At 40.2% G+C, this 25,268-nt stretch overlaps 1 protein-coding gene across 1 annotated transcript in view; it reads left to right on the top strand.

Moving 5' to 3' along the window:
* LOC119489019 (glypican-5-like) overlaps positions 1 to 25,268 on the top strand; it is a 53,371-nt gene that overhangs the window by 4,311 nt on the left and 23,792 nt on the right. The window contains exons 3-8 of the mRNA XM_037771124.1: positions 4,204 to 4,751; positions 6,884 to 7,066; positions 9,289 to 9,470; positions 9,669 to 9,728; positions 10,957 to 11,079; positions 23,474 to 23,594. Coding sequence (XP_037627052.1) covers positions 4,204 to 4,751; positions 6,884 to 7,066; positions 9,289 to 9,470; positions 9,669 to 9,728; positions 10,957 to 11,079; positions 23,474 to 23,594 — 1,217 coding nt within the window. The remainder of the gene's footprint in view (positions 1 to 4,203; positions 4,752 to 6,883; positions 7,067 to 9,288; positions 9,471 to 9,668; positions 9,729 to 10,956; positions 11,080 to 23,473; positions 23,595 to 25,268) is intronic.

Below are 25,268 nucleotides of genomic sequence, written 5' to 3'. Positions count from 1 at the left end.
CTCTGTCTGAAACGCTCTGTTTGAGCTCCTGACCCCCTCTCCTGAAATCCCGATCTGCTCTGAATGGTCAGCTGGCCCACTCTATTGTAACCTACTGTCACCCAAACCAAACTGTTCAGACTATGCTCCAGCTCCGCTCTAACTACCTTTGTTTGAGGGCGTGCCAAACTAGCCACTATGCAGGTATTATGCAAATGTGTTACTTGGTGACATCATTATGTTTTCGAAAGAAAAGGCGGGACTTCAATCAAGGCATTTCAGGCAGTTCAGGAGCAGTGTTTCATTGGGGGAGAGTAACTCCCTTTGGCCTGGACTCTTTATAATTTTGCAGACCTTTTGCATGCACAAAAAACTATATAACACACTAAAGGAAAGGGGAAAAAGTACAAAATGGGTCCTCTTTAATTAATTTCATGCGTTATTGAATAGAATTAGCATGGGGAATTGAAAAAATGTCAGTTGTGGGATGAAGATGTGAAGGGAGAGCAATGTACACATACAATGTACATGAATGCTGATATGTATTTAATTTCTACGCTGCATGTATCTGCGTTGGTTGCTTTGTAACGTTAGCTGATCAAGTATTTTGCCAATAAGCTAGCCAATTTACCAGCCACATCAGGCTGGGAGTCTGGATGAATTAGCTGACGTTATCCACTCGACAGTATTTTGCAACTTTAGCTACACACTGTTGGCACAATCTTCCCGGCAAAACCGTCCCGGGTCCTTTACATAGAAATCAGTCTACAGGCTGTTATAGGGGACGAGAAAGTTGGGGAAGGTCTCAGTTTTTAAGTTACGTTAAAATCTGTTCACACATTAGCAATACAAAGAAATATACATATGGTACCTTTAATAATTGTCCTTATTATGATGAACAAGCACCAATACTGTTTGTGGGTGATTCAAGAGCGTCAATCAAAGTGACGTTAATAGCAGTGGTGATTTTGGTGTTTTAACAGTTCTGTCAAGTGCCTGTACCCCCCTGCCATTCTCACTTTGTGTGTTCGTCATGAAACATCTAGTTTGTGTCAGGGCGGTGGTGGGAGGCCAGTTTTATTTTGTGAGGCGCCACAGTGGCTAGCCAAACAAACAACTGATGTCCGATTGAGTCTTTGAGAGAGCAAACTCTCAGAGGGAGCAGCGGAAAACTTTGTTACAACTCTCTGCTCTTTCTTTCTCTGTCCGTCTGTCTCTGTCTCTGCGATAATCAGGTTTTGTTCTTGACCAATGAGAGAGCGAGGGACGGAGAATGTTTACATTCAGTACGTATCCGCAGCAAAGTGTTGTTGCCCTGGGCAACAGCCGGTCCCTAACGGGCTGCTCTGAATAGGAGGAAGAATACTCTGCTTGTCCACTTGTCTCTCAACGCTATTCACCAGTCTGTGGGAGCATGTGTGTGTGTGTGTGTGTGTTTGCGTGCATGAATGTGTGTTTGTGTGCATGTGGGGCAGAGATTATGAGACGGGTAGAGTTGATGAAAGCCAGCAGACAGACATGGCAAACATGTACCTCTCTGTCTTCTTTTTTTCTGTCTCTCTATCTCTCCCTCTCTCCTCTCCTGCTACATCTGAACGCACTCCGGCTCCGTTTCAGCTGCTATTTATGCCCGACGGATGGCTAAACCACCCATGGGTAAAATTAATGCAAAACACCCATACACAAAGAAAGAAGGGCTGAATTGCAGCAAGTGAGAGGAGACAAGTTTAGCATTTGCTTGAAATTCAAACAATACGATTTAAACATTTTAAGAGTCAGTTCACCCAAAAAGAAATCACAAAAAAACAAGACATCTCTACCCATGCAGATAGTTTTATGTGCGAGTTAAGTTTTGCGATAGAAATTGTTCTCTGAAAATACTGCTACCACCTTAGTACAATGGAGTAGGGTGCAACTAACGATTATTTTAATTGTCGATTGATTATTTTCTTGATTAATTGATTAGTTGTTTGGACCATAAAATGTCAGAAAATGGTGAAAAATGTCGATCAGTGTTTCCCAAAGCCCAAGATGACGTCCTCAAATGTCTTGGTTTGTCCACAACTCCCAGATATTAAGTTTACTGTTATAGAGGAGTAAAGAAACCAGAAAATATTCACATTTAAGAAGCTGGAAACAGAGAATTTAAACCTTTTTTTTTCTTAAAAAAATTACTCAACCTGATTAATCGATTATTGAAATAGTTGGCGATTGATTTAATAGTTGACATCTAATCGATTAATTATAAATTTGCAGAAAAGAAAACATTCTTTCGGCAGAGCAAGATGATAAGTAATGTTCAAAGCATTTATTTATTCGGGTATAGTTTTGACATCAAAGGACGGCAAAACATACGAGTAATGGCTGAAAAGACCCATAGGCATCTATGGGTCTTTTCAGCCATTACTCTTTTTAGGTGGAAGCTAAAATTGATAACTTTTCATAAACAGTATGCTGGATTCTCAGGAGACCTCACTGTCCTTGCAAGAAAGTAGTGCTATATATCACAAAACCTAGACAAATAAAACAGAAACTAGCTGCACAGCTAAATAAATTTAGTGAGAGAATATGCTTTTTGTGTTTTGGGTGAACTAACCCTTTAATTACCAAATGAAATTCATTTTAAAACAGTTGACAGCAGTGTTCTTCAACAGCTGAGCTGAATCTCAAAGGATCCCCTCTCTCCAAAGCACAGTGATTAAAACCCGCTAGAGAAACTGAGACATGCCCAGAGCGGTTGTAGTCAGGCTCTATTTACACCCTGAGGATTACTTTAGTGTGAGTGTGTGTGTGTATATGTGTGTGTGTGAATATGTGTCTGCATGCTTGCGTGTGTTTCTCCTGGCACTGTAAGGCCCTCGTGCCCCCTCCACCACATCGCAGCTGTCATCCAATCACTGAGGGTAAAGAGCTAATCACATGACCCCAGAATAGTCTTTGCTGTGTCACTCGATGCCGTCTGTATTCGTGTTGCTATTGCCAGGACATGGGTATGCAAACACATAAAAGTGAGACGTTCTCACTCGGTGCTGCTCCGACCACCACCAATGTCACTTCATTTCATTTAATCTGTTTGGATTAAAATTAGTTTGAACTGAAACAAATACCGTGTCGCTCCTGGAGAGCGATCTTATTTAGTAAATTTGTGAGTTATTTGATAAATTCCCTAATAAATTGCCGTCATTTGGAGAGTCAGGTGGCTGCAGCTGTGATAGTGAAATACAAAGCGGTTAAGACACACACACACACACACACACACACACACACATGCATACAACACTGGCTGATTGAATGACTTAGTGAAAGTCACAGATACCTTTCTCTCTCTCTTACTCCCAGTTTGTGTGTCTGTGTCAGGATGCCATCAGATTGACGTCACCCTTTTTACTTGGGAAGTTTCAAACATAGACACACACACACACCCCATCGGCACGCAGCCTCTGTTAATAGTGCCGTCCACTTTATTAGACGTAGGAAACACAGTAGATCCTGAGATTGGGCCTCTCATTATCACCTGCCTATAGATAACAGGGTAGTGAAAACGAGCTCAGGGATGAATTAAGTCGTGTGCTATTTTGGCTCGCATGCAGCAGCAGGATAAAGTCAGTCCAAGGTTAGTGAGACAGACACTGTGTATGACAAGGAAAACTAATATACTGTATGCACAGATATGGAAATGCCACATCTTACATAAACAATCTTACATAGACTCACTGTATATAAACGCTACATTACACACTCCATATGTTTGCTTCATATATGACCATATATATGTTTATATGTTACATAATAACAGTGGCGTGGGATGGCGATGTTGATCAGTCGGTTGGTCCAGCCACCACTTTGGTCCAGACTGAAATTTTGCAATCCATCTTGTGGATGCATTGCCGTTAAATTTGACACAGACATTCAATCTTCATTCTTAAAGGATGAATCCCAATGACTTTGGTGATCCCCTGAATTTTTATCTAGGGTCATCATAAGGTCAAAATTTCACTTTGTCAACTTCAACTTCAGTTGATTTAAATTGAACCATCACCCGAAAAAGGGGTAATTACATTGACAAGAAATTAGCTCCTTTTGCTAACAGTTAATAATGGTGTTAATATTCCTTTCAGTTATATTCATGACTAATTATAATGGATGTTTTTCACTAGTGCACATGGTACAATACAATGTATCTTTGTCTCACTCCCTTTCTCTCTTTTCTCTCTCTTGTTCCAGAGACCTTCGAGTCGCTCGTGTCCTTCACATCTAACCTGACCAGCACTCTGTTTGACAGCGCTTACTCTGCTCTGGCGTCCGACTGTCGCCCCCTTGTGTTTCAGCTGTTCAGCGACGTCAAACGGCACCTTTCTGGAGACTCTAATTCCACATTGGACAACAGTGTGCGTCGGTTCTACAATGATCTTTTCCCATTGGTCTACCGGCGCCTGCTCAACCCTGGAATCGGCCACATGTCACCAAAGTCCTACTCCTCCGCCTCCACAGATCACGACGACTGCCTGCGGATGACGCGGCAGGACGTCAGCCCGTTCGGACCCCATCCTCGCCTTCTGGTCAGCAGCTTGTCCCGTGCGCTTGGGGCGGGCCGAGCACTGAGCCGGCTGCTGAGACTGGCGGGAGAGGTTGTGAATGCGACCGAGAAGGCGACGTTATCTAGAGAGTGTGGGCGAGGCTTAGTGAGGATGCAGTACTGTTCCCACTGCAGAGGGATGACACTGATACGGCCTTGTACCGGACTGTGTGTCAACATTATGAGAGGATGTCTGGTAAGTGTTTTGTGCATTTACTGTTTGTGTGTGTATCTGTTTTAATATGTGTGTATGCTGGATGAGAAAATTGATAGAAAGATCACGTCTGTGCATTAGGTACGGAGCTAGTGGCAGGAGGCAATTAGCTTAGCTTAGCATAAAGACCAGAGGCAGGAGGAAGCCGTTTTCCTGGTGCTGTCCAAAGTTCAAAAATACACTTATACAGCACGTTATATCCATAGACTGTATAAAACATGGACATAGTCTCTGTGACGCCACCCATAGGTTTCTGAAGAGTTGTTGTGAAGCTCAAAATGAGTGGCTCTGGTCCAACACCTGTCACTCAAAGCTGCCACGCCCTTTAACTTTAAACCTTAATATCATTTAAACGGGTGAGTTATATCAAAATTCACCCCCGGTACAGTTTTCATGAACAGGGTTATTAGCTATAAAGACCAAAACCATGTTTTGTATCAGGCTGTAAACATTTATTTAATTACTGCTGATGCTTAAAGTTGGGCATGGTAACATGGGGGTCTATACTTAAATAAGCAATAAGTCGTCCATAGTAGGCTCGCATTACTACGCCTCCTTTCAGGGGAAAACAATCCCATGTCCCAGCGTAAAGAGAAGAAGTTAAGGCATGTTTCCAAATGTCTACTTTAAACAAACCGGTAATAGTAATAACCGCTATGCCAAGGCACATACGATATGTGATTATTCACTGTCAGTGTGGTAAATCACTAAATGATGCTGGTGACAGTGACTAGTGGCAGTAATACAGTCATACATTTACAGTTATAGCAGCATCAGACTGTCGTCTCCAACTAAATCTCAGCCCTATAGGCTAACAGGTTGGATTTGTACAGACAACACTTAGCCTAATGTGATTCATTCAAATATGTATAGATGTCTGGATAAGCAATGTCCGGCCACTGTGTTGGACGGGGAAAGACTGAAGGGACATGGCGGCGATCAAACTTAATTTATTAAGGTATCGTGAACACTCAGATTCAGGCAAGATGCCCTTAAACCTCCTGCAACTTAAGAACAACTTTTGAAAAACATATTTGAGATATATCATATCAGTAATGTTTTGCTTCTTTAAATTATTTGTAATTTAAATATTGTGCTACTCAAAGCCACTGAGTGATTGCTAGACTGGCTGAAATCTAGTTTGGACGTGTGAACTCAATACAGACAACATCTGTGGCTAACTGTTTATTGTAATACTATAACAATAGAACAAACCATAACAAGTGCATTGCTACACGGTCAAACACTGTGTGCTTATCCCTGGTCTCCAGTCACTCCCCAATCACTTCCACCTGTCCTGGTGAGCTCTCCTATATGCCTTCCTGCACCCATACACCACCCAGTGTTCACTAGACTATTACAAAATGTATTCCATACATATATAATGGTTGCAACACTCTTGCCAGCTTTAGTATTATGAGGTTAGCAAAAGGTCATCTAATGTTATTCCTTTCAGGTCGTGTGTGTGTAGCTGATACTGTTTTAGATGCATGGGAGGCCTCAGAGTATTTGTCTCCTTCTGCCTCTGGTGAGAAAAAAAAATTAGTAATGCTCCCATCCCTCACATTTCTGAATCACTCATTCACAGCATTTTTATCATCAATAAATCATTCCCACATTAAGTGTTAGACTGACAAATAACAAGAGCATTGCCAAGAGAACTGGCAGTGTCTTCCGTGCATCTTAACTGGGCTGCTTCGAAATTCGCCGGACAGCTTTAACAGCGCCCACAATAGAGAGACTTGGAAGATGGCACTGTTCATCCTGCTTGAGAGTTTCTTGGAAGCAAAGAAAGCGTGGTGGTAAAACAACTCCCATCGTTTTTAGAAAGGAAAGGAAAGGAAAACGCACACAGCAAAAGTCAAGGAAAGGCAGAGGGACAAGTGACAGAAGGCAACTTGGTTTATGGAAAATGTTGTCTTGACTATACTGTTGTGAGACAGAAACTGCTAGTCATCTCAATCATTGGCTCATTTAAAGAAGCATTAGGAAACATTTAAAATATAACATGTTGTTGTTCTCGTTCCACTCATCTTCTTTTCACATTTATCACCCTTTCTCCTCCTCCTCTCCTCCCTATTCCCATCTTTTCCTGTCCATCCTCTCTATTCTAGGTGGGTGTATCAGAGCTTGGCGCCCCCTGGGGGAGTTTGGTGGTGTTGCTCCAACGGTTAGCTGCTACCTTTGCAACCAGCAGCAACCACAACAGCATGGAGTTAGCGCTGTTAGCAGTCCGAAATCATGTGAATGATGCTATACTGCACGCTCAGCTGCACGGGCCACGCATCACAGCCACAGTAAGCAGAGGGGATGGAGGGGAAGATTTATCAAAGTGTGTTTTGCTTGATACTTTAAATTCTAACATAACCTTTTCCATTATGCATATTAATGCTAGTCTATCAAAAAAGGTTTTTATACTAATTGTTAAAACTGTATAATACAACCACTAAAAAAAGTGATCAGTAACAGATTGCTAAGCCATCCTTAGGAATATGTCCCAATAATAAAGTCATTTGAATTTTGGACACAGAGCGAGGAAGGCCGTGGGTTTTCTTTCAGCCTGGCAGTTGGATCTCCTCACAAAAGCCTTGTACCTAGATGGGCTAAAAACAGCCTCATTCTTCAGAGAATCTGGGGTTCCCCTCAGTCTGTGTTTGTGTGTGTGCGAGTGTGTGTGCGAGTGTGAATACAGATCCAATGCCAGACAAAGACTGTGGTTGGCGGGACAACCAATACCCAGAATGCAGCTTGGTTCTGAGTGATGAGAAAGTTTCTGTGGCTAATCTCTGGACAAACAGACGACACACAAACACACGCATGCATGCACACACTGTTGGAGGAGGAAATAGAGTAGCCGTCCAACTTTGAGGGAACATTGTGGACTTAGTAGAGTAGATTCCTGAGAGGTAAACAAACATACACAAGCATAATCACACTGCTAATTGTGGCTAATACGAAAATACCACTTAATTGAATATTTGATCAAGCTTCCTATTCATTAGACACATCGCTAAAGGCTAACCCCTAACCCTTTAACAGTGCGTATGTGCAGCACTTAAAGTTAATAGATGATTGCAACATGAATTTTAAGACAGCGGTAATTTCTGTAAACAAGTAAGACCACTGTTGATGAAACTGATTTTACTGACCTCTATAATGCATTGTGTGTTGTGCTCCATCGGGTTGGATGTTGAGGTTAATTTGTCAGTTTAATACTGTTAGATTAGTAATTCCAAACCAGGGGTACTTATACCCCAGTGGGTACTTCTATATCTATATATTTTATTAATTATATATATATACGTATATATATAGATATAGATATAGTTTGTGAATGGAGTCTGGTCTGGTAGCTTTGAAGACAGCGATATAACCGCTTCAGTTCCCCGTCGAAAAGGGCTGTCCACAGCCACTTTACCTTGCCATCAGACAGCCCTTTCCGACGGGGGACTGAAGCCGTTATATCGGTCTCTTTAAAGCCACCAGACTACATTCAAGAAAACAGTAATTTTACCTCGCAGAACACTGGAGTATTCAACCCCACGTCAAAAAAAATTTAATTTACCCTTTAAGTTATTTCCAAACTTAGCCCAGCTAACTTTGACTCAGCTCGTGCTAGCGTTCACATTATTCATAACCTTATTGATTAGCTCCGATTAGCTTACTTTGGTAACCAACGTCACTGCTTTTTGCAACGGCTGAGTGGGCGTTTCGATTTGAAGAAAACGGAACCGAGCATGTAAGTCAGTATTATTATCAGTGGTGTAGGCGAGTGTAGTAGTGTAAGGTGGAAAGCACATCTAATAGAACTTAAAATGCAACCAAACAAAACATTGCTAGCTGGGAGGAGAGAGAGAGAGAGAGCCACAACTGACATATCCAGTCCACTTCTATAGCAGAGCAGTTGATTCAGATGACATTCATCCTCCTGACACATGTCTGCCACTCTGACTGCCTCTTAAACTGAAACACATGGAGCCACAAATGTGTGTATGTGTTTTTGTTTCAGAGGAAACAGGATTACAAATTGGTATTGGGGTGATCTTGTATATTTATAGCATATTTATCATCACAATAACCAATAGATTGTCTGCCAGCTGTGAAAGGCAGACTGCACAAGAGGACACGGCTCCCAACAATCTGGATCATTTAAAACACCATATTCTGCAATTGAGAGTTAGCAAGAAGTAGATAACAAGCAAGAAGAGACTGCCTCTCCAAGAGGTAATGCAAACTTGACTGAAACTACTGAAAAAAGAGGGACCAAACCTACTGTAAACATCAACAATGCCAGGATCACTGTCTTGTAATAAAATAAATTGTAGCAATATCCACCTTTAAATAACATTCAAATTAAAATGTCTTCAAAAGAGCACATTTATGACATGATGAATGGTGTCGATGAAGGGGTACTTGAGCTAATCCAAGGCTATTGAATGGAGGCTGGGATACGGTCTTGAGCTTAGTATTCCTCTGAAAAGCAGCCAAACCACTACCCTGCAAACTGTCTCTTCCTCAGGTAGAGAAGGTGTGTGGACCTCAGGCAGCTGGTCCCATGATGCCAAGTGCAAATCCCACTACCTCACATATTACGACCTCTGTGAGCCCTTCTACATCAGTCACCTCACAGAGGTCAAATGTGACATTGCCTCCCTCAGCGGGTCCCGCTGTTCATCAGCGTCTGCAGCCCCAATCCCGGAGGTGAGTTATGAAATGTATGAGCTCCTGTCAGAGGTTAGACTATCTGGGCTAAGTTAGAATAGATCCTCAGAAGATGAATTAAATGTGAGAAGGGTCAGAGTAGAGGTTCTGTTTACCTGTTGACCTTCAGTCATTGCAGAAGAAAATCAATTCAAACATGTTTTTTCTGTGCTTGTGTGTGTTTGTGTATCCCACCAGGACATTCCTTCTTAAAGGCTCCAGAGGAGACAAGAGTCGCAGCCTGAAAAAACTCTCCAGGTAAATCCGTCTGCATCAGTTGCACTTTGAAGGAATATTTGTCCATAAGAAAAATTACAGGTATCACATCACCTGTCTGCTCTTGTTTTTTTGCAGTAGTCATTTACTCCATTCTGTCCATTCATTAGCAATTATAAAGAAGAGTCAGTGTCGAAAGAAACCTTGTGAGTTAAAGCTTCAGTAGGCAGAATGTTTTTGGCATCGGTGGGCAAACATTCCACAATAATCTTTCAGCATATTGTAATTCAAGTGTTCTGAGAGAAAACTAGACTTCTGCACCTCCTCAGGGCTCTGTTTACAGGCTTTAAAAAATCTAGCCCGTGACGGGAGACTTTGGCCAATCACAGGTCATTTCAGAGAGAGAGCATTCATATTGAGTGTTCCTATTGGCTGTGCTCCGGCTGGTGGGCAGTGCTTGGTATTTCCTCAACTGATCTGAACATGGCTGCCGGGTCACAAACTTTCTAATTTTACAGCTAAACAGTACACTACGAGATGTTTCTGAAAACATTTGAGGCGAGAAATAGGCATTACAGTAACAGAATATTGATTCATATTTGATCAGCGCCGCCTAGTTTGACCGTTTGATCGGAGTTCGCAAGTGATTGACAGCTGCTCAGAGACGGCAGGCTCCAGCTCGGCTCTGACTGGTTGTTTTCCTCTGGTCTGTGAAATCCTGCAGATGCCATTAGGAGCAACGGAGGACACAGAGGAACACGATTTTTTGTCAGATTACCTGTCTCATGCACTACTGTCAGGATATAGTGACCGTTTTAGAAAATAACTTTTTTAAATCACATTTGCTCCATTCTACCCACTGCTGCTTTAAGAGTCAGTGTAAACATTAGGCCAGTAAAGTGCAACTCAGCTGTTGTCAATTAACTTTTAATTCTCTTTATCTTTATATCTATGTCTCTTCATTGTTTTATGTGTCGTTCCTCCTTAAGGATATAGCCATCCCCTTAAGGTGGGACTTTAAGTATAAATAAAACCTGAGATCAGCTAAGTCATTAAATGAAAAACTCCATGGCAGATTTTCATTATGCAGCCATTATCAAAAGTGCTGTAAGCTTGTTTCCATTCCCCACGCTGCTTACCAGAGAAGGGATTTCACAGAGAACTGGACATGACAGGTCTAAACTGGAACAAATAAAAGCATGTGGTACACTGGTCTTACTAACCACCAACAATCCAAGCATTCAACTGTGCACAACTCTCTCTCTTTCAGGGAGTTTGAGGGCTCTATCCAGCGGTACCAGTGGTTTTTCTCCGAGCTGCCAGAGATGCTTTGTGAAAGTGAGATGGAGGTTGAGCAGCACACATGCTGGAGTGGCCAAGACGTCGTAGAGAGGTGTGTGTGATACGTTATTACTTTATAGCAAAACATTTTTTTCCCAGAAAGGACCTACCAAACACAAGTCATACAGAGCAGCTGCTCTGACATACAAGGTCCTGGATGACTACTCGAGTGAGGCACCCATTTCTGGCATTTAAAGGAGCAGGGTGTAGGACCTAGCGGTGAGGTTGCAGATTGCAACCAACTGAAGTCTTTTCCGTGTGCCAAGTGTGTTAGAGAACTACGGTGGCTGACGCAAGGCAGTTGATGTAACAGTAGCGTAGGTCATTTTGAGCAGAGCCAGTGTGTAGAGTGTGTGTGTACATGGGAACTGAGGGGTGAAGCAAGAGAGAGAGAACGGCGGCAGCGAGTAACGTTATCGACTCCGGCCTAAGCCTCTGTGAAGAGAGGACCCGCTCGCTTTGTAGATATAAACGGCTCATTCTAAGGTAACGAAAACACAAGTATTATTTTCAGATGATTATACACTAAATAAATCATATATTTTATTTTTCATTTCTGCCAATAGATCCCCCCAATTGTTACACACTGTTCCTTTTAATGCTCATTTAATTCCATATTGGATAAGTGATGAAAATGCAAAAAGCAACAGAAAAAGCAAGGGAAGTACACGCAGAGAGAGAGTTTTGATGTAAAAAATATTCACTTTGGACTTTGGACCATGTTCAGGCCAGGTTTTCAGACCTATGTGTTACTCAGGAGGCCTTCTGAGCCTCAGCATTGCTCTCTGTACTGCCACCTGCCCAGAGGTTTCAGTATATTGCAGCAATATTGATGTACAGTAGGGGGTACAATTGTCCCAGTGTGCCGTAGCATCCAGTCATAATTCGGTGTTAAGTGACAACCCAGTAGGTGTTTGAGACAGATGTGAAGTGCCACCTTGGATTTTATGTCTACTCAGTATACTGAAGTGAAATCTCCTGAGTTGTTGTTGAGAAGCTAACTTAACATTGGTGGGTTTGTATTTTCTACATTTATCTGAAACTGAACTTTATGAGTTTTAAATACCAGTAATGAGTTCTTCTCTCGGGTAGTCGTCCATGACTGCCTCTAATATTAAGTCAGAATGATTTTTAAATTAAAAAAGGGGACAAAAGTGCAGCATATGAGAAAGTGTGTGTGTCTCCTAATAGTTGCCAGTGTGTGTGTGTGTGTGTGTGTGTGTGTGTGTGTGTGTGTGTGTGGTGACAGGGTTGTGGAGGTTAGAGAGTTTGTTTCCAGAGTCTTTCTCATGGTGATTACATTGGCAGCTTGAACTGGTAACAAGACAAATGTGCACTCACACGCACGCACTAACACGTACACACACTCACAGGCGTGCACACAAACACACACCAACACACACGTTCACACACACACACGTAACAACTTGCACCCTGCAATACACACAGAATATGAGATCATCTGACATCTCACTGCACAGGGCCCTATCTCAGCACACACACCGTCAGTTGCTCAGCTGCTGTGATGGAGAAGGATTCCCATCAACGGTCTATCAACGATATGAAACAGGCCATGTAGTCTTGCAAGGACATCCTACACAAACAAACACACACACACTTTGTTTTATCACCAGTGCTTCAGTGAAGGCCAGTAAACCTTGTATTTAATGGCTCGTTTCTTTGCCTCTAATGATATTTTAAAGGTCCCGTATTGTATAGTGAGCTTTCCATGTCTTTTTTGATTATAAAACAGGTCAAGGTTCTGTATAAATACTGTGAGAGTCTCAAAACACTTAATCCACAAAGAAATGCACAAAGCCTGTATTCAGAAATTGTGCTTTTAAAGGTGCTGTTAGGACTTTCATAAGGTTGTGATGTCACAGCTATACAGTCACCAGTAGAAGTGGCGCTGAACTCTGTGTAGTTCACACACACAGTGAGTCCCCGACTGCAATTGCGCTGTGAGGACGGCGACTACGAAAATGTGGACAGGAAAAGTAAACGCTGACCAATCAGAGCAGGGGGTCTTAAAGAGACAGGAGCTAAAACAGAGCGTTTCAGACAGAGGGTGAATACAGGTATAATCAGACAGACAGTATGATAAATATAAAGTGTTTTTTAAACATCAAAGCATGTAAACATTTTGTAATAGACACCCAAAATACAAGTATGAACCTGAAAATGAGCATATGTATTCTTTAAGAAAAGTGGAGCTGGACCCCCTTTAAATATATTGTTTAATTCAAAATGACCTAGGAATGAAATATGTCATTGTATATGAATAACACTCTTTACAGTAATACATTTTGTGATGTACACTAATGTATCTTTTACATTTAAGAAATGCAGATGACTACACCCTCGATAATGTCACAATTGTTCTAGTTTAATAGATAAATAAATAAACATCTAATAGTGTGGCTGGTTTGATGCCACAAAATAACAGTATAATATGTTTCAACAGACATCAGAATATATCACTTAATTGTGATTACCACAAAGAGAACAGTGAACAGTTTTCCTAAACGTCCCTCAACTATAATGACTTCTCTCTCTTCGTCTTGTAGTAAACTTTGCCTAAAGACAAAGAATTACGGTACTTTAAGAAAATGAATAAAATTGGACCCGTGAAGAGCAGTTAATCATATTTAGCCAGAACCCAGGTGCACAGAAGCGATATTATTGAGAAATGAGGTGTGATTGTGGATTCAATTGTTAATGACCTGCTATCGTCAAGGGAAAATGTGCATTAAAGAAGGGATTGTTTTTGTAATAAAGAAAATATGTAGTTAGATAACATAACAAGTGGCCTGATGTGCCAGAGCAGTTTCTAAAGAAAATTAAGCACAATGGATAGAATGTCTTTTGTGTTGAAGTGCAATGTTGTGTTATACACAACGTCAGAAATCCTCAGACTCTCTGTATCTGTGAAATGTGTTTTAGCGTTTTATTTAGAGGAACAAAAGAGATATAACTGTGTTGGAGTTTAGCCAGTCTGTGCCTCTCTGACCTCTTTACATCTTCTTCTCTCTTGCATCTATCCATCCACCCATTCATTCATTAATTCAGCCATCCATTCATCTCTCCATCCTTCTATTCAGACCTCCATTCATCTCCTCCGCCCTCTGACCCACTTCACTTACAAATGTCTGTGTTGGTGAGAGTGTGTGTAGCCTATGTGAGAAAAAGAGAGATAGGCGGCAAAACACACAGAATGATGAGAAAGTCTGAGAGTGCATGATAAAGGAGAGAAGAGTAGATTATTAGCTTTCCTCTCTCGTACGGATATGAGCTGGCATGATGATGAAGATGGTTAGGCCCCTGTTTAGGTGAAAAAGGGTCCAGCATAAGAGTAGGCGTCAAGCAAAACAAGCAGGAGAAATGTGTACAAAATAACTGTTTACAATATTTAACAACTTTAAGGCAAAGTTTCAGAACTACCACTACCAGTGAGTAACCTTGAACGACTTTAACAATCTGGAGACCCATGAGTAAACACTGCTATCAGCTGCCAACCCAAACCGAAAGCCCTTGGCTGTATACATAAACTGAAGCGATGGCAGGAAACAACTGGCAGCAGACTGTCGTCCAGTCGCTCCTAGCCAGTCCACCATATCCACGAACAGATGGGACTCTCATGTACACACTGAGCAGAGCGCAGAGCGAGATGACAGTGGGTCATTACGATATACACATTAATTTATTAAAATAACCATTAAAATTACACCATGTGGCAGGCACAATGCTTTTATTTTGTTAACTAAATCCCATACATAATCCCATAATGGTACACGCGATGCAAAGTCAATATGACATCAGTGAGCAGCAGTAGTCCATACAATACAAATCCACACTCGTACAGTAAGCACATTATACAAAACATCACCTTCATCATCAGGGCTGCAACTAACGATTATTTTCATTGTCGAATGATCTGTCGATTATTTTCTTCATTAATCGATAAGTTGTTTGGGTAACACTTCATTTTACAGGTCCGCAAATTTCATGGTAATTGGTGATAATTAGCAAGTAACCTATTTTAAATTTCTTTGGAATTACTGCCAAATTACCCCAATATTTACCTCAAAATGTATCGAAAATTACTTTTATACACATTATTTAATAATTATATTGCGTTATTTCCCAATAGCTGGTAATTTATTTAATACATTTCCAGGAAAAGAATACAAAGTTAATTGATATGTTTTATTTCCATGTCTGCTGGTAAATAGATAATAATTAGCAAATAACTTCTTTTAAATTTCTTAAAAATCTCCCTGAATCATTACATTAGCCACCAGGTTACATTTGTGTAAACAATAAGTCACACAATGGTGAGATTTGTGCCTGATCAGAAGTTTCTTCTAGTAGTTTTGGTTTTCCACCTTCGATGAAGAGCAGCTGCTTCTCAAGACTAAGGGCCCTATTTTAACAATGATATGCTATTTCAGCATATCATTATTAAATCATGTTTATAAGTAACTTTCGATCAATTTTGAGGGAAATATTGGGGTAATTTGGCAGTAATTCCAAAGAAATTTCAATTAGGTTATTTTCTAAGTATCACCTAATTACCATGAAATTTACGCATCTGTAAAATAAAATGTTACCATTGTTTGATCTAAAAAATGTCAGAAAATGTTGAAAAAATGTTGATCAGTGTTTCCCAAAGCCAAAGATGACGTCCTCAAATGTCTTTGTTTTGTCCACTACTCAAAGATATTCAGTTTACTGTCACAGAGGAGTAAAGAAACCATAAAATATTCACATTTAAGAAGCTGGAACCAGAGAATTTTTAATTTTTTTTCTTAAATTTTTTTTTTTTTTTAAGAAAACAGATAAATCGATTATCAAAATAGTTGGCGATTAATTTACTAGTTGACAACTAATCGATTAATTATCGGAGCTCTAATCACCATCTTCACCATTGTTTGCTTTTCCATCATAATAGACACAATAGCTCTCAAAACAACAGTAAAAACTCAAAATATCTGTTCTACATAATATAAAAAGAAACGTAGATCATACAATGACATTTAAAGTGCAGCTGTACTGAGCGGCTTCCTATCCATCCGTTCTCTCTTAATGTCACAGCCCCCATCTGAAGCTGATTTACTGCAGCCGTTTCTCCCTCTATGAATGTTTCCGATTTAAATCAAGCAGGGGGTCAAATGGTGCAAATGAGTGTGACATGCAGTGGAGTGAACTCTTGATTGACTGGCCCCTGAACAAGATAGTATATAGAGGTATGACGCTATGAGAATGAATTGGTATTGCATAACTGTGCTGGTATATTCAATTACAGTTAAACGTTGTAAATATATGTGTTTTGCAGTTAAATTAACTAAACTGTAATCTTCATGTGGCCAGTTAGAGCTGTAATAGCGGATTTTCTCCAGAAGAGGGAAGCATCTTATCACCATCATAAGGAATGAGCCATTGCTTCCACTTCTGAAGACCTGCCACACCCGTTGATTTGATATATTTCGTGTGTTTTTTAATGCATTGAAATCTGTTTTGCACCACCCATTGATGCTTTACAGTATCAGGGAAACGCTGTTAAAAGACAGAGAAAGAATTGGCCGGAGGGGGAAAAGAGGAATATGAAGGATAGAGAAAGTGAAACTAAATGCAATTTCCAAACCTATCCAAACCGCAGCATATCGCTTCCATGTCTTATATAAGAGGTACAAGTTTAACCCTCAGGTGTCAGTATGTGTATGTGTGTGTGTGTGTGTGTGTGTGTGGGTAAATGACTCCACAGGAATGCAGCGATTGAGGTTGTGACTCTTATAATTACCCACCTCCCTCAGATCAGATCACTATCTCAGGTGATTTCATTTTCACTGTGTTTGTGTGAGTGTGCATGTGTGTGTGTGTGTGTGTGTTCCCACGCATGCCAAAGCCGCTTTAAACGTTACCGTTAACAACCCTGCAGTAACCGAGGGCAACAGCAGAGCAGCTTTGTCATTATGGTGCTGGTGATTTATGTCTGTCGTTCTCCAGATCTTATTAAGCGTCACTCTCCGTGTCGTCTGCTGCATGCACACTTTGTGCAATATTATCATCTCATCACACAGACAGAGAATCCAGACAATCTGTAATCTGGCCGATAGCTCATTCACAGCACCGACAGTTTCCAATACATTCAGCAGGACAGCAGGTATTGGACGTGAGAAAATGCTTTAGATGTGCAGATGCTGTTCATATCTTCCTCTCCACTTGAATATAAAGCACAATCCACAAGGTGTGATTTATTACTGAAATTATTTTCTGTAGCAAAGCAACAGAGAAACTCTGATTACAACACACACAGAGGGATTTCATTCTCTACTCAGGTAGACATTACTCCTCTATATCTTTACATAACAAATAGTTGTTTGCTGCTTTATTAATGCTCTGAGTTTCAAATTGAGAACCTTTAACAATACTGAAAGGCAGTCAAGTTAAATCAAATAAAGCCACCATCTCTTCACCTCCAGCCTCAGTAAATCTGATGGCTGTTAAGCATTAAATGAAAATGATATCTGTTCAGCATTCAACAGATGTTTTGTTGCCGCTGGCAGAGCGTTTTAAGAATGTCTCATCCTGCAAATAACAAATAGTTTATACAGCCAACTCTGGGTCTCTGTTCCCTTTTCAGCTCTTCACTCTGTAGATGTTAGACAGCCAATGGGTGAAACAACATGAATCCTTTCTTCTTCCTTCTATTGCACTAATCATTACAGAGCATAGCCCATTAATAATTGATCTTTCCATTACATCTTGCATAGTCATAGTCATGTGGTCCTTCTGCATTTGTGGTGGAGATTACTGTGACCCTAATAAATATTGTTGCCCTGTCTGTCACTTATCCTGGAACTGCTAATCAATACCAGCTGAAGGCATTCCTCTCGGAGCTCTCCACGTCGATCTGCTTTTAGTGTCAATTCTAGCCCCACCGTACATGTTATTACCAGCCGCCGCAGCCTGTGGGTGGTATTGTTTTCACCTTGTGAGTCTGTCTGTGTGTCAGTCATCATGGCAATATGTGGTCTAGGAGACACCGACTGTAGCGGGAACTACCACAGAGGTGGTTTTGAGTACTTTGTAAGGTGTTAATATGTCTGTCTGTCTCTGGACATTTTTTCTGCAATAGTGTCGCAACAAAGCACCGCCCACCAGCCGGAGCACAGCCAATAGGAACGCTCTCTCTCTGAAATGACCTGTGATTGGCCAATGTCTCCTGTCACAGACTAGATTATTTAAAGCCTGAAAACAGATTCATGAGGAGGTGCAGAAGTCTAGTTTTCTCTCAGAACACTTGAATTACAATATGCTGAAAGGTTATTGTGGAATCTTTGTCCAATGATGCCAAAAATATACTGCTTACCCCCACTTTAATGCAAATACAACAACATTTATACTGTACTCAATATCTAGAGATATATATTATAGTAATCTGCACATCTCCAATGTTACTGGTTTTAGTATTAAGGAGGTCACAAAATAACGTACATTTAAACATAAAACTTTTGTAAGGTGCAACAAAAGCCTGGCTTTCTGCACAGAAACAATTTCCCTGAGTTGTAGGAAAAGTATTGCTGAAGTCATTTTCCCCTCAGTTCCTGATTATGGGGATGTAATCGACATGCTCCTGCTTCCACCTTTAGGTCCTTAGACTCCGTTTACCATTAAACTCTTGGATTAATTACTGGAGATAATTACAATACCCGCCACTGCATTTTTCATGATTAGGTCGGTTGTTCCTCCTTTACTGTGAGACACAATAACCCTTGGTGATTACCACAAATGTCTCATTGGAAAATTGCCATCTTGTATGTATCTTTTAATGCCTGGAAGGAATGACTGCTTTATTGTTGGTCTTGTGAATTATCTGCAAAGCCAAACATTTTATACATCTTTGTAAGCCATACATGATAACGGCCTCATACCGGTCTGCAGCGCTTTAACTAATTATATTAATGCTTTTGTTCTGTATGTGTCTGTTAGTTTATTTGTCAGTGTAACTGTGAACAGGGTGTCGTGGCGAAAGAGCAAGTACGTTCAGCCGACCTTGTATGAATAAAGGTCAAATCAATAGCCTATCACTCTTGGCTTCATTGTTGCCAATGAAGACACACATTTAATGAATGTAAAGGAAAGCATGAATATGCCATAATATGTGTGAGGTGTTGCCAGTCTTGGGTGTGTAGCAGATTCATTGGATGTGTGGGGTTGATACTGATCCCCTAAAATATTTGCTCGAGTCTGAGGAATCTTGGGATTTCCCCCTAAGCCACAGTCTGTGGTTTTTAATTGAGGTTTTTTTTTTATCCTCCCTCATCTTTCCTGTCATTTTTTCCTCCTCTTTCCATGAAAGAGGAAGGGGGTGGGTGAACCTTTCATCATGTGTTAATGCATTTACATGTAGCCCAATATCCTGTTCCCATTACGTACGATACTTTTGGGGCATGTCGGTACATGTAGCATCACATCCTGTTTTTATCAAACATACAGTAAAACCAGAATTCCTTTTCTGCAGGGATTAGCAGGGATGCACTGTGTGATCTTTTGCTGTTCACTGGTGCATCGTTTTAATCAATGCAAGCAGTTTCCATGGTGATAGTGTTTGAAATGTACTTTTTATTGTTTATGAAGCAATACAAAAGAAACCCATGAGATGTGGTTTTGTCTCATAAGATTAGTGGTTTACCCAGACGTTCTGGATTTATAAGGCTTGCTCACTTTTTTGTGTACAGTGTGGATAAGTTCCTCTGGAGCATGTTAAGATCAAAGGATGTGAGAAAATGTATAAATGGCCCACCCACTAGCAAATTAACTGCTCCAGCTTATATACAGAGTGTTTGTTGCAGGACGAGTGATGCGCACACACGATAGACAGTGGTTGGTCGGCTCAGTGTTGCCTATTGCACGTTTGTTGAGCACTTTAGAATATGAGGTGAAAAAGTGTAACTATAGTCTCATTGAGTAGAGAAACAAGGCGAACGATCGATTGCATCTAGGGCTGTCAAAGTTAACAATATAATAACGCGTTAATGCAAATACGTTTTAACGCCACTAATTTCTTTAACACATTAACACAGTTGATCTTTTGGAGGTTGACACTGGCTCAGTTTTAAAGCTTGAGTGAAGATACTGGTATCATATGAAACAAGAACACCTAATGAATCCATTGGTACCATCCACCAAATAACACTCCATACTTCAACTTAAACAAACTAAATGTTGGTGAGGAAAAACTGTAATGGCCATTTTCAAAGGGGTTCCTTGACCTCTGACCTCAACAAATGTGAATGAAAATGGGTTCTATGGGTACCCACGAGTCTCCCCTTTACAGCCATGCTCACTTTATGATAATCAAATTCAGTTTTGGGACAAGTCTATAGTCAAGTCAGCACACTGACACACTGACAGCTGTTGTTGCCTGTTGGGCTTGAGTTTGCCATGTTACGATTTGAGCATATTTTTTATGCTAAATGCAGTACCTGTGAGGGTTTCTAGACAATATTTGTGTTGTTAATTGATTTCCAATAATAAATATATACATACATTTGCATAAAGCAAGCATATTTACCCACTCCCAAGAGTATTAAAAACTTGACAATTCTTCCTTTAAGGTACATTTTGAACAGATAAAAAATGTGTGATTAATTTGTGATTAATCATGGATAATAATGCGATTAATCATACATATTTTAATCGATTGACAGCCCTAGTTGCATCACAAATTAAATGAAAGAATGTAGTTACTGTAGAATATATAATACGACCTGATGACACACAGATCTGTCTAGCATTGCATATCTGTCGCTGAACTATAAATCAAAACCTGTGCAGGGACGTCTGTTCACCTCGTGTGTCAACCATAAATCCATCTTTAAAAAATGTAGAATATGCACACTGAAATGTAGTTCCCACTAATTTATATACACAGTCACACAGACCTTCATCAATTGCTCTCTTCCTGTAGTCATTATCATTTACAATTCAGTTTTCCTCCAGTAAATCTTCTCTGCATTGCACAGCAGAAACACCATATCTGTAATAAAGCATCTCATCATGAAACATAAGAGCAAAACTGGTGGTAATTATTTTTTTTCCCATACCCACTCTGACTATGTTGAAAGTGTCAGCAGTATCATGTTTTATATATTATATTTTATTTAGTTCCCTCTCTGTTGATTATATTTTTTATAGTTGTGTGCTGTATGCTTTTTCCCCGACTCCGTCATATTATTTTTGCCTCCCTAATGACCCAATTTTCCCATGAGATCCTGCAGTCTCACCCTCTCTTGAATTAAACATGCAGCTCTTGATCTGTTGATGTTGTATGCGATTGGCTGCATATTTAATGTGAGCTTGCTCATAGCTGGGTTGGAAAACGTATCTCACAGAGACAGCTCATAAAGAGTTATATGAGACCAGTTATAATGGATTGCCAATTTCAGGCTCAAAGAAGCCAAAACACAAAAAGACCAAGCTGAGCTTGCTTTGTGAGTCAGGCCTGCAGGAAATGAACACTTTGATTTGAATAAAACTTTAACCAGAACGTGACCCTTTTATCAGAAAAAAATATGTATGAAAACACAATCTGTGTGAGAATGAAACCATTTGAGGAAGTTAATTAGAGACTTCATGCATCAGGCTGAAGTTTCTGGTGGGATCTGAATCCAGACCAGCAGGGTTAGCGTGGCTCCAGAGGCTGGGGTCTTCACCACCACACCATCTCTTGGCATTAGTCAAGTTGACATCCACCATGCGTCTGCTCTCTGCTTCCCACAACCCTTTTCCCTTGTTGCCATAGCCAGAGTGTGTTTGTGTTTTCGAGGGTGTGGACTCAGCGGTTACTGAGTTGGTGGCTGATTATATTAGCTAGCAAAGCTGGTTTGGAACTTGGGGACTCGGGGAAAAATATGACTCATGAAGTGTTGTTTCTTCTGTTTTTGCTTTTTGCTCACTTCATCTTTCTTTTGATCCACCCACCGCAACCCCCTCACCCAGACTAAATGATGTGATATATCCCACTACAGCAAGAAACATCAATATGCGATATGATAAGGATCAATCTCAGTGATGATGTTCATTTGCCCCATTCAGGCCACTCTACCCAATTAAAGGGTGGAATGTAACTAAATACATTTACTCAAAATTGTACTTAATAAATACTTATACTTTACTTGAGTATTTCCATTTTCTGTTACTTTATACTTTTACTCTACCATATCCCAGAGGAACATATTGTACTTTTTACTCCACTACATTTATTTAACAGCTTTAGTTACTTTGAAGATTCAGATTCATAATAAAAAAAATGTAAATCAACTAATAAATTATGATGTATTATTATAGGTTAAGATAGCCAGCTGTAGACCTATGTAAAGTACTTTAAATGAGCCAAACCTTTACCAGCTACAACATTGTGATGTACACATTAATGCATCATCAATTATAATCATTATATTATATATTATTCTGCATAAAGAGTACTTTTACTTTTGGTACTTTAAGTATATTTTGATCTTAATACTTTTGTATTTTTTACATGACTAAGATTTTGAATGCAGGACTTTTACTTGTAACGGAGTATTTTTATTTCTACACTGTAGTTTTACAACTTTTACTTCAGTAAAATTGCCATTTAAATGAGTTCAGTATGAAGTTCTTACATGCATACACAGTATTTGCAGAAAAGGTATCTGTTCAGAGTAGGTAGAGTGGAGGAAATCATCCAGAAAAAACAGTGAGAAGAAATTACATTTTGTTTAAAAAGCCCATATCCTGTACATTAAAATATCTCTTATGCCAATTAGAGCCACCCGTAGGTAAAAACCTCTGCTCTTATGGAAGCAAAATTGACACACTGTGTAGAGGATGCCGGGAGTCCAGTAGCAAAGATCAGATTAAATTTACACGATTCAAATCCGTCCCTAAAAGTACCACATAACTCCATAAAAACATACTGCCTTTGACATTAAAAGTTAGTAAAAGTCAAGAAGTATGAGCAGTCAAGTTAATTTTTTTAATTAAAGAGACATTTTGTTCATGGAGTTTAATGAATCATTTACAACATGTTCTTAATAAATTCTCTTCAACAAGTCGATTAAGATTTAGATCAGTTTACCACAATGAACTCATGTCACCTTAACTGAACGTCTCAAGTGACTCCTCTGCTTGAATAAAAGTCTGTTTTTCTTTGTTTCATTTGCCAGGAGTTTAATTTTACAGTGTGTGTGTGTGTGCGTATGTGTGTGTCCCTGCACATGAAGTGAATCACTACACCCTGACTGAACACACTAGTATAGTGACTGTGGGAAAACTGGGGCAGGAGAGCAACACACACACACACACGCACACGCACACGCACACACACACTCACACACACTCACACTCGGAACTAGGACAGAAAGTACTTGATGTCTCTCTCTTGTTCTGTCTTCCTGTAGCTATGCAGGTCGTGTGGTTGGCACCAGTTTAAAAGCCCAGAAGGAAAACCCAGAGATGACCGTCCGTAATACAGATCCTGTCCTGAAGGGGGCGAAACAAAGGCTGGAGCAGCTAACACAGGTACACACACTAAAAATAAGACACACCACTCTCACTATGTTGTCTTCTCAACAAACCTTGAAATGATTTTACTTGCTTTCAGTGAGAGAAACCATTCTAAAGTCTGTGTTCACAGGTAACATTTAGCTTTTTGCAATGCTAATGGCAAAATAGCAATATTGATTTGCCAGTCCATTTTTCATCAACACTTTGATCCAGAGCAAGCCATCTTGATATAACATTGATACTAGGGCTGTCAAAGTTAACGCGATAATAATACAATATACCAGTGCTTTACCTGTGATGTTTGTGGGTTTTAATTGAAAGGAATAATCTTCTCGTGTTGCCACTGTGCACACTGGCCTACTTGTCTCAATAACCCAGTTTTGTCTTATAATGTTGACTTTCATATTCCGTTGTCACTGTCCATTGACCGTGGCTTCTGAATTAAAGTTGCTGTGGCATATGGTGAAGGGAGAGGAGGGCCTCCAAAATGTCCGTTGCCCCGGGGCCTCAAGTAATATTAAGGCGCCTCTGCTCCAAGAGGATGACTCCCATTGTTTGTGGGGACCCTCTGATCTTTCTTCTAGCACCACCATCAGACAAAAATGTCCTCTTATACTCAGAAAATCTCATGGGCAGATGAAATATGCCCCCCAGACATTTTCCATTTTAGAAATATGAGCTTTCTTTCTTTCTTGCAGCATCATCATCAGGCCAAATATGTCAATTTTGCATCAGCATGAACTTTGTAACATATGTCATATGTCATGTCATGACATATTTTTGCATTGGACTGGGGTATTACTGTATCCCACTGTGCAGACTCTGTTTTAAAAACTGTATTTTGGAGAACCTTATTGTTTATGTAAGCAAGAGGATCTGTGGCTGATTTCATAACTCTTCCATAGAGCATTAATATCTTCTATAGTCACATTGGCCATGACACCATGACATATGAAGGTTGTTAGTATTCTGCAGGAATGTGTCTTCCTGCGCTTAATGGACTGATTTATTCACATTCATACTTAAATAATGGTGCTATTGTTAGTTTGATCTTTGGCTGTCATTATTATAGTGAAATATTATGTTCACCCTGATGGTGGTTGTCTGTGATAGGTGTGATAGTGTTAAAACTAGCTGCAGGGCTCTGGGATATGTGTGTGTGTTTGTGTATTTGTGATGTGTCCTCGTGCTCATCTGCCTCTCAATCATTCGTTATCACCGCATGTGTGAACCGCCGCTTAGTCCAATGAATTTAAATGCCAGCACTCTGAACAGATGTAGATAATAACATGCAATAATAAATTAATGAATTCAACAATTAAATAGGATTCATGCAGCACTTCCAAAGCGCTGCACAGCATGGTAATACGGTGATGCGATTTGCATGAATGATTCATAAAATCATGTGAATATGATTCCTTTAAAATGATGCATCAAGGTTATCCACAATGATGATTCATTATTTGAGTTAAGGACCATGTGGCTGTTTTTCGGGGTCCTTTTGAGACAGTCGGACAGGCTGATAGACAGACAAACAGGAAGGCAGACAAGTAAACACCAAGTGGCAGTGCCGAAGTGCCAAAAACTGCAGTTCCTCCAACAGCCACTTGAGGCTGGCTCCAAAAGCGAGTCAATCCCAATAGGCTCTCCTATGGTAAAATGCCCAAATCTACAGCAGAAATAAATAAA

Source organism: Sebastes umbrosus, chromosome 5, assembly GCF_015220745.1.
Source record: "Sebastes umbrosus isolate fSebUmb1 chromosome 5, fSebUmb1.pri, whole genome shotgun sequence".
NCBI lineage: Eukaryota > Metazoa > Chordata > Actinopteri > Perciformes > Sebastidae > Sebastes > Sebastes umbrosus.
The sequence above is the reverse complement of the archived record's forward strand: the minus strand, read 5'-3'. Positions and strand labels throughout refer to the sequence as shown.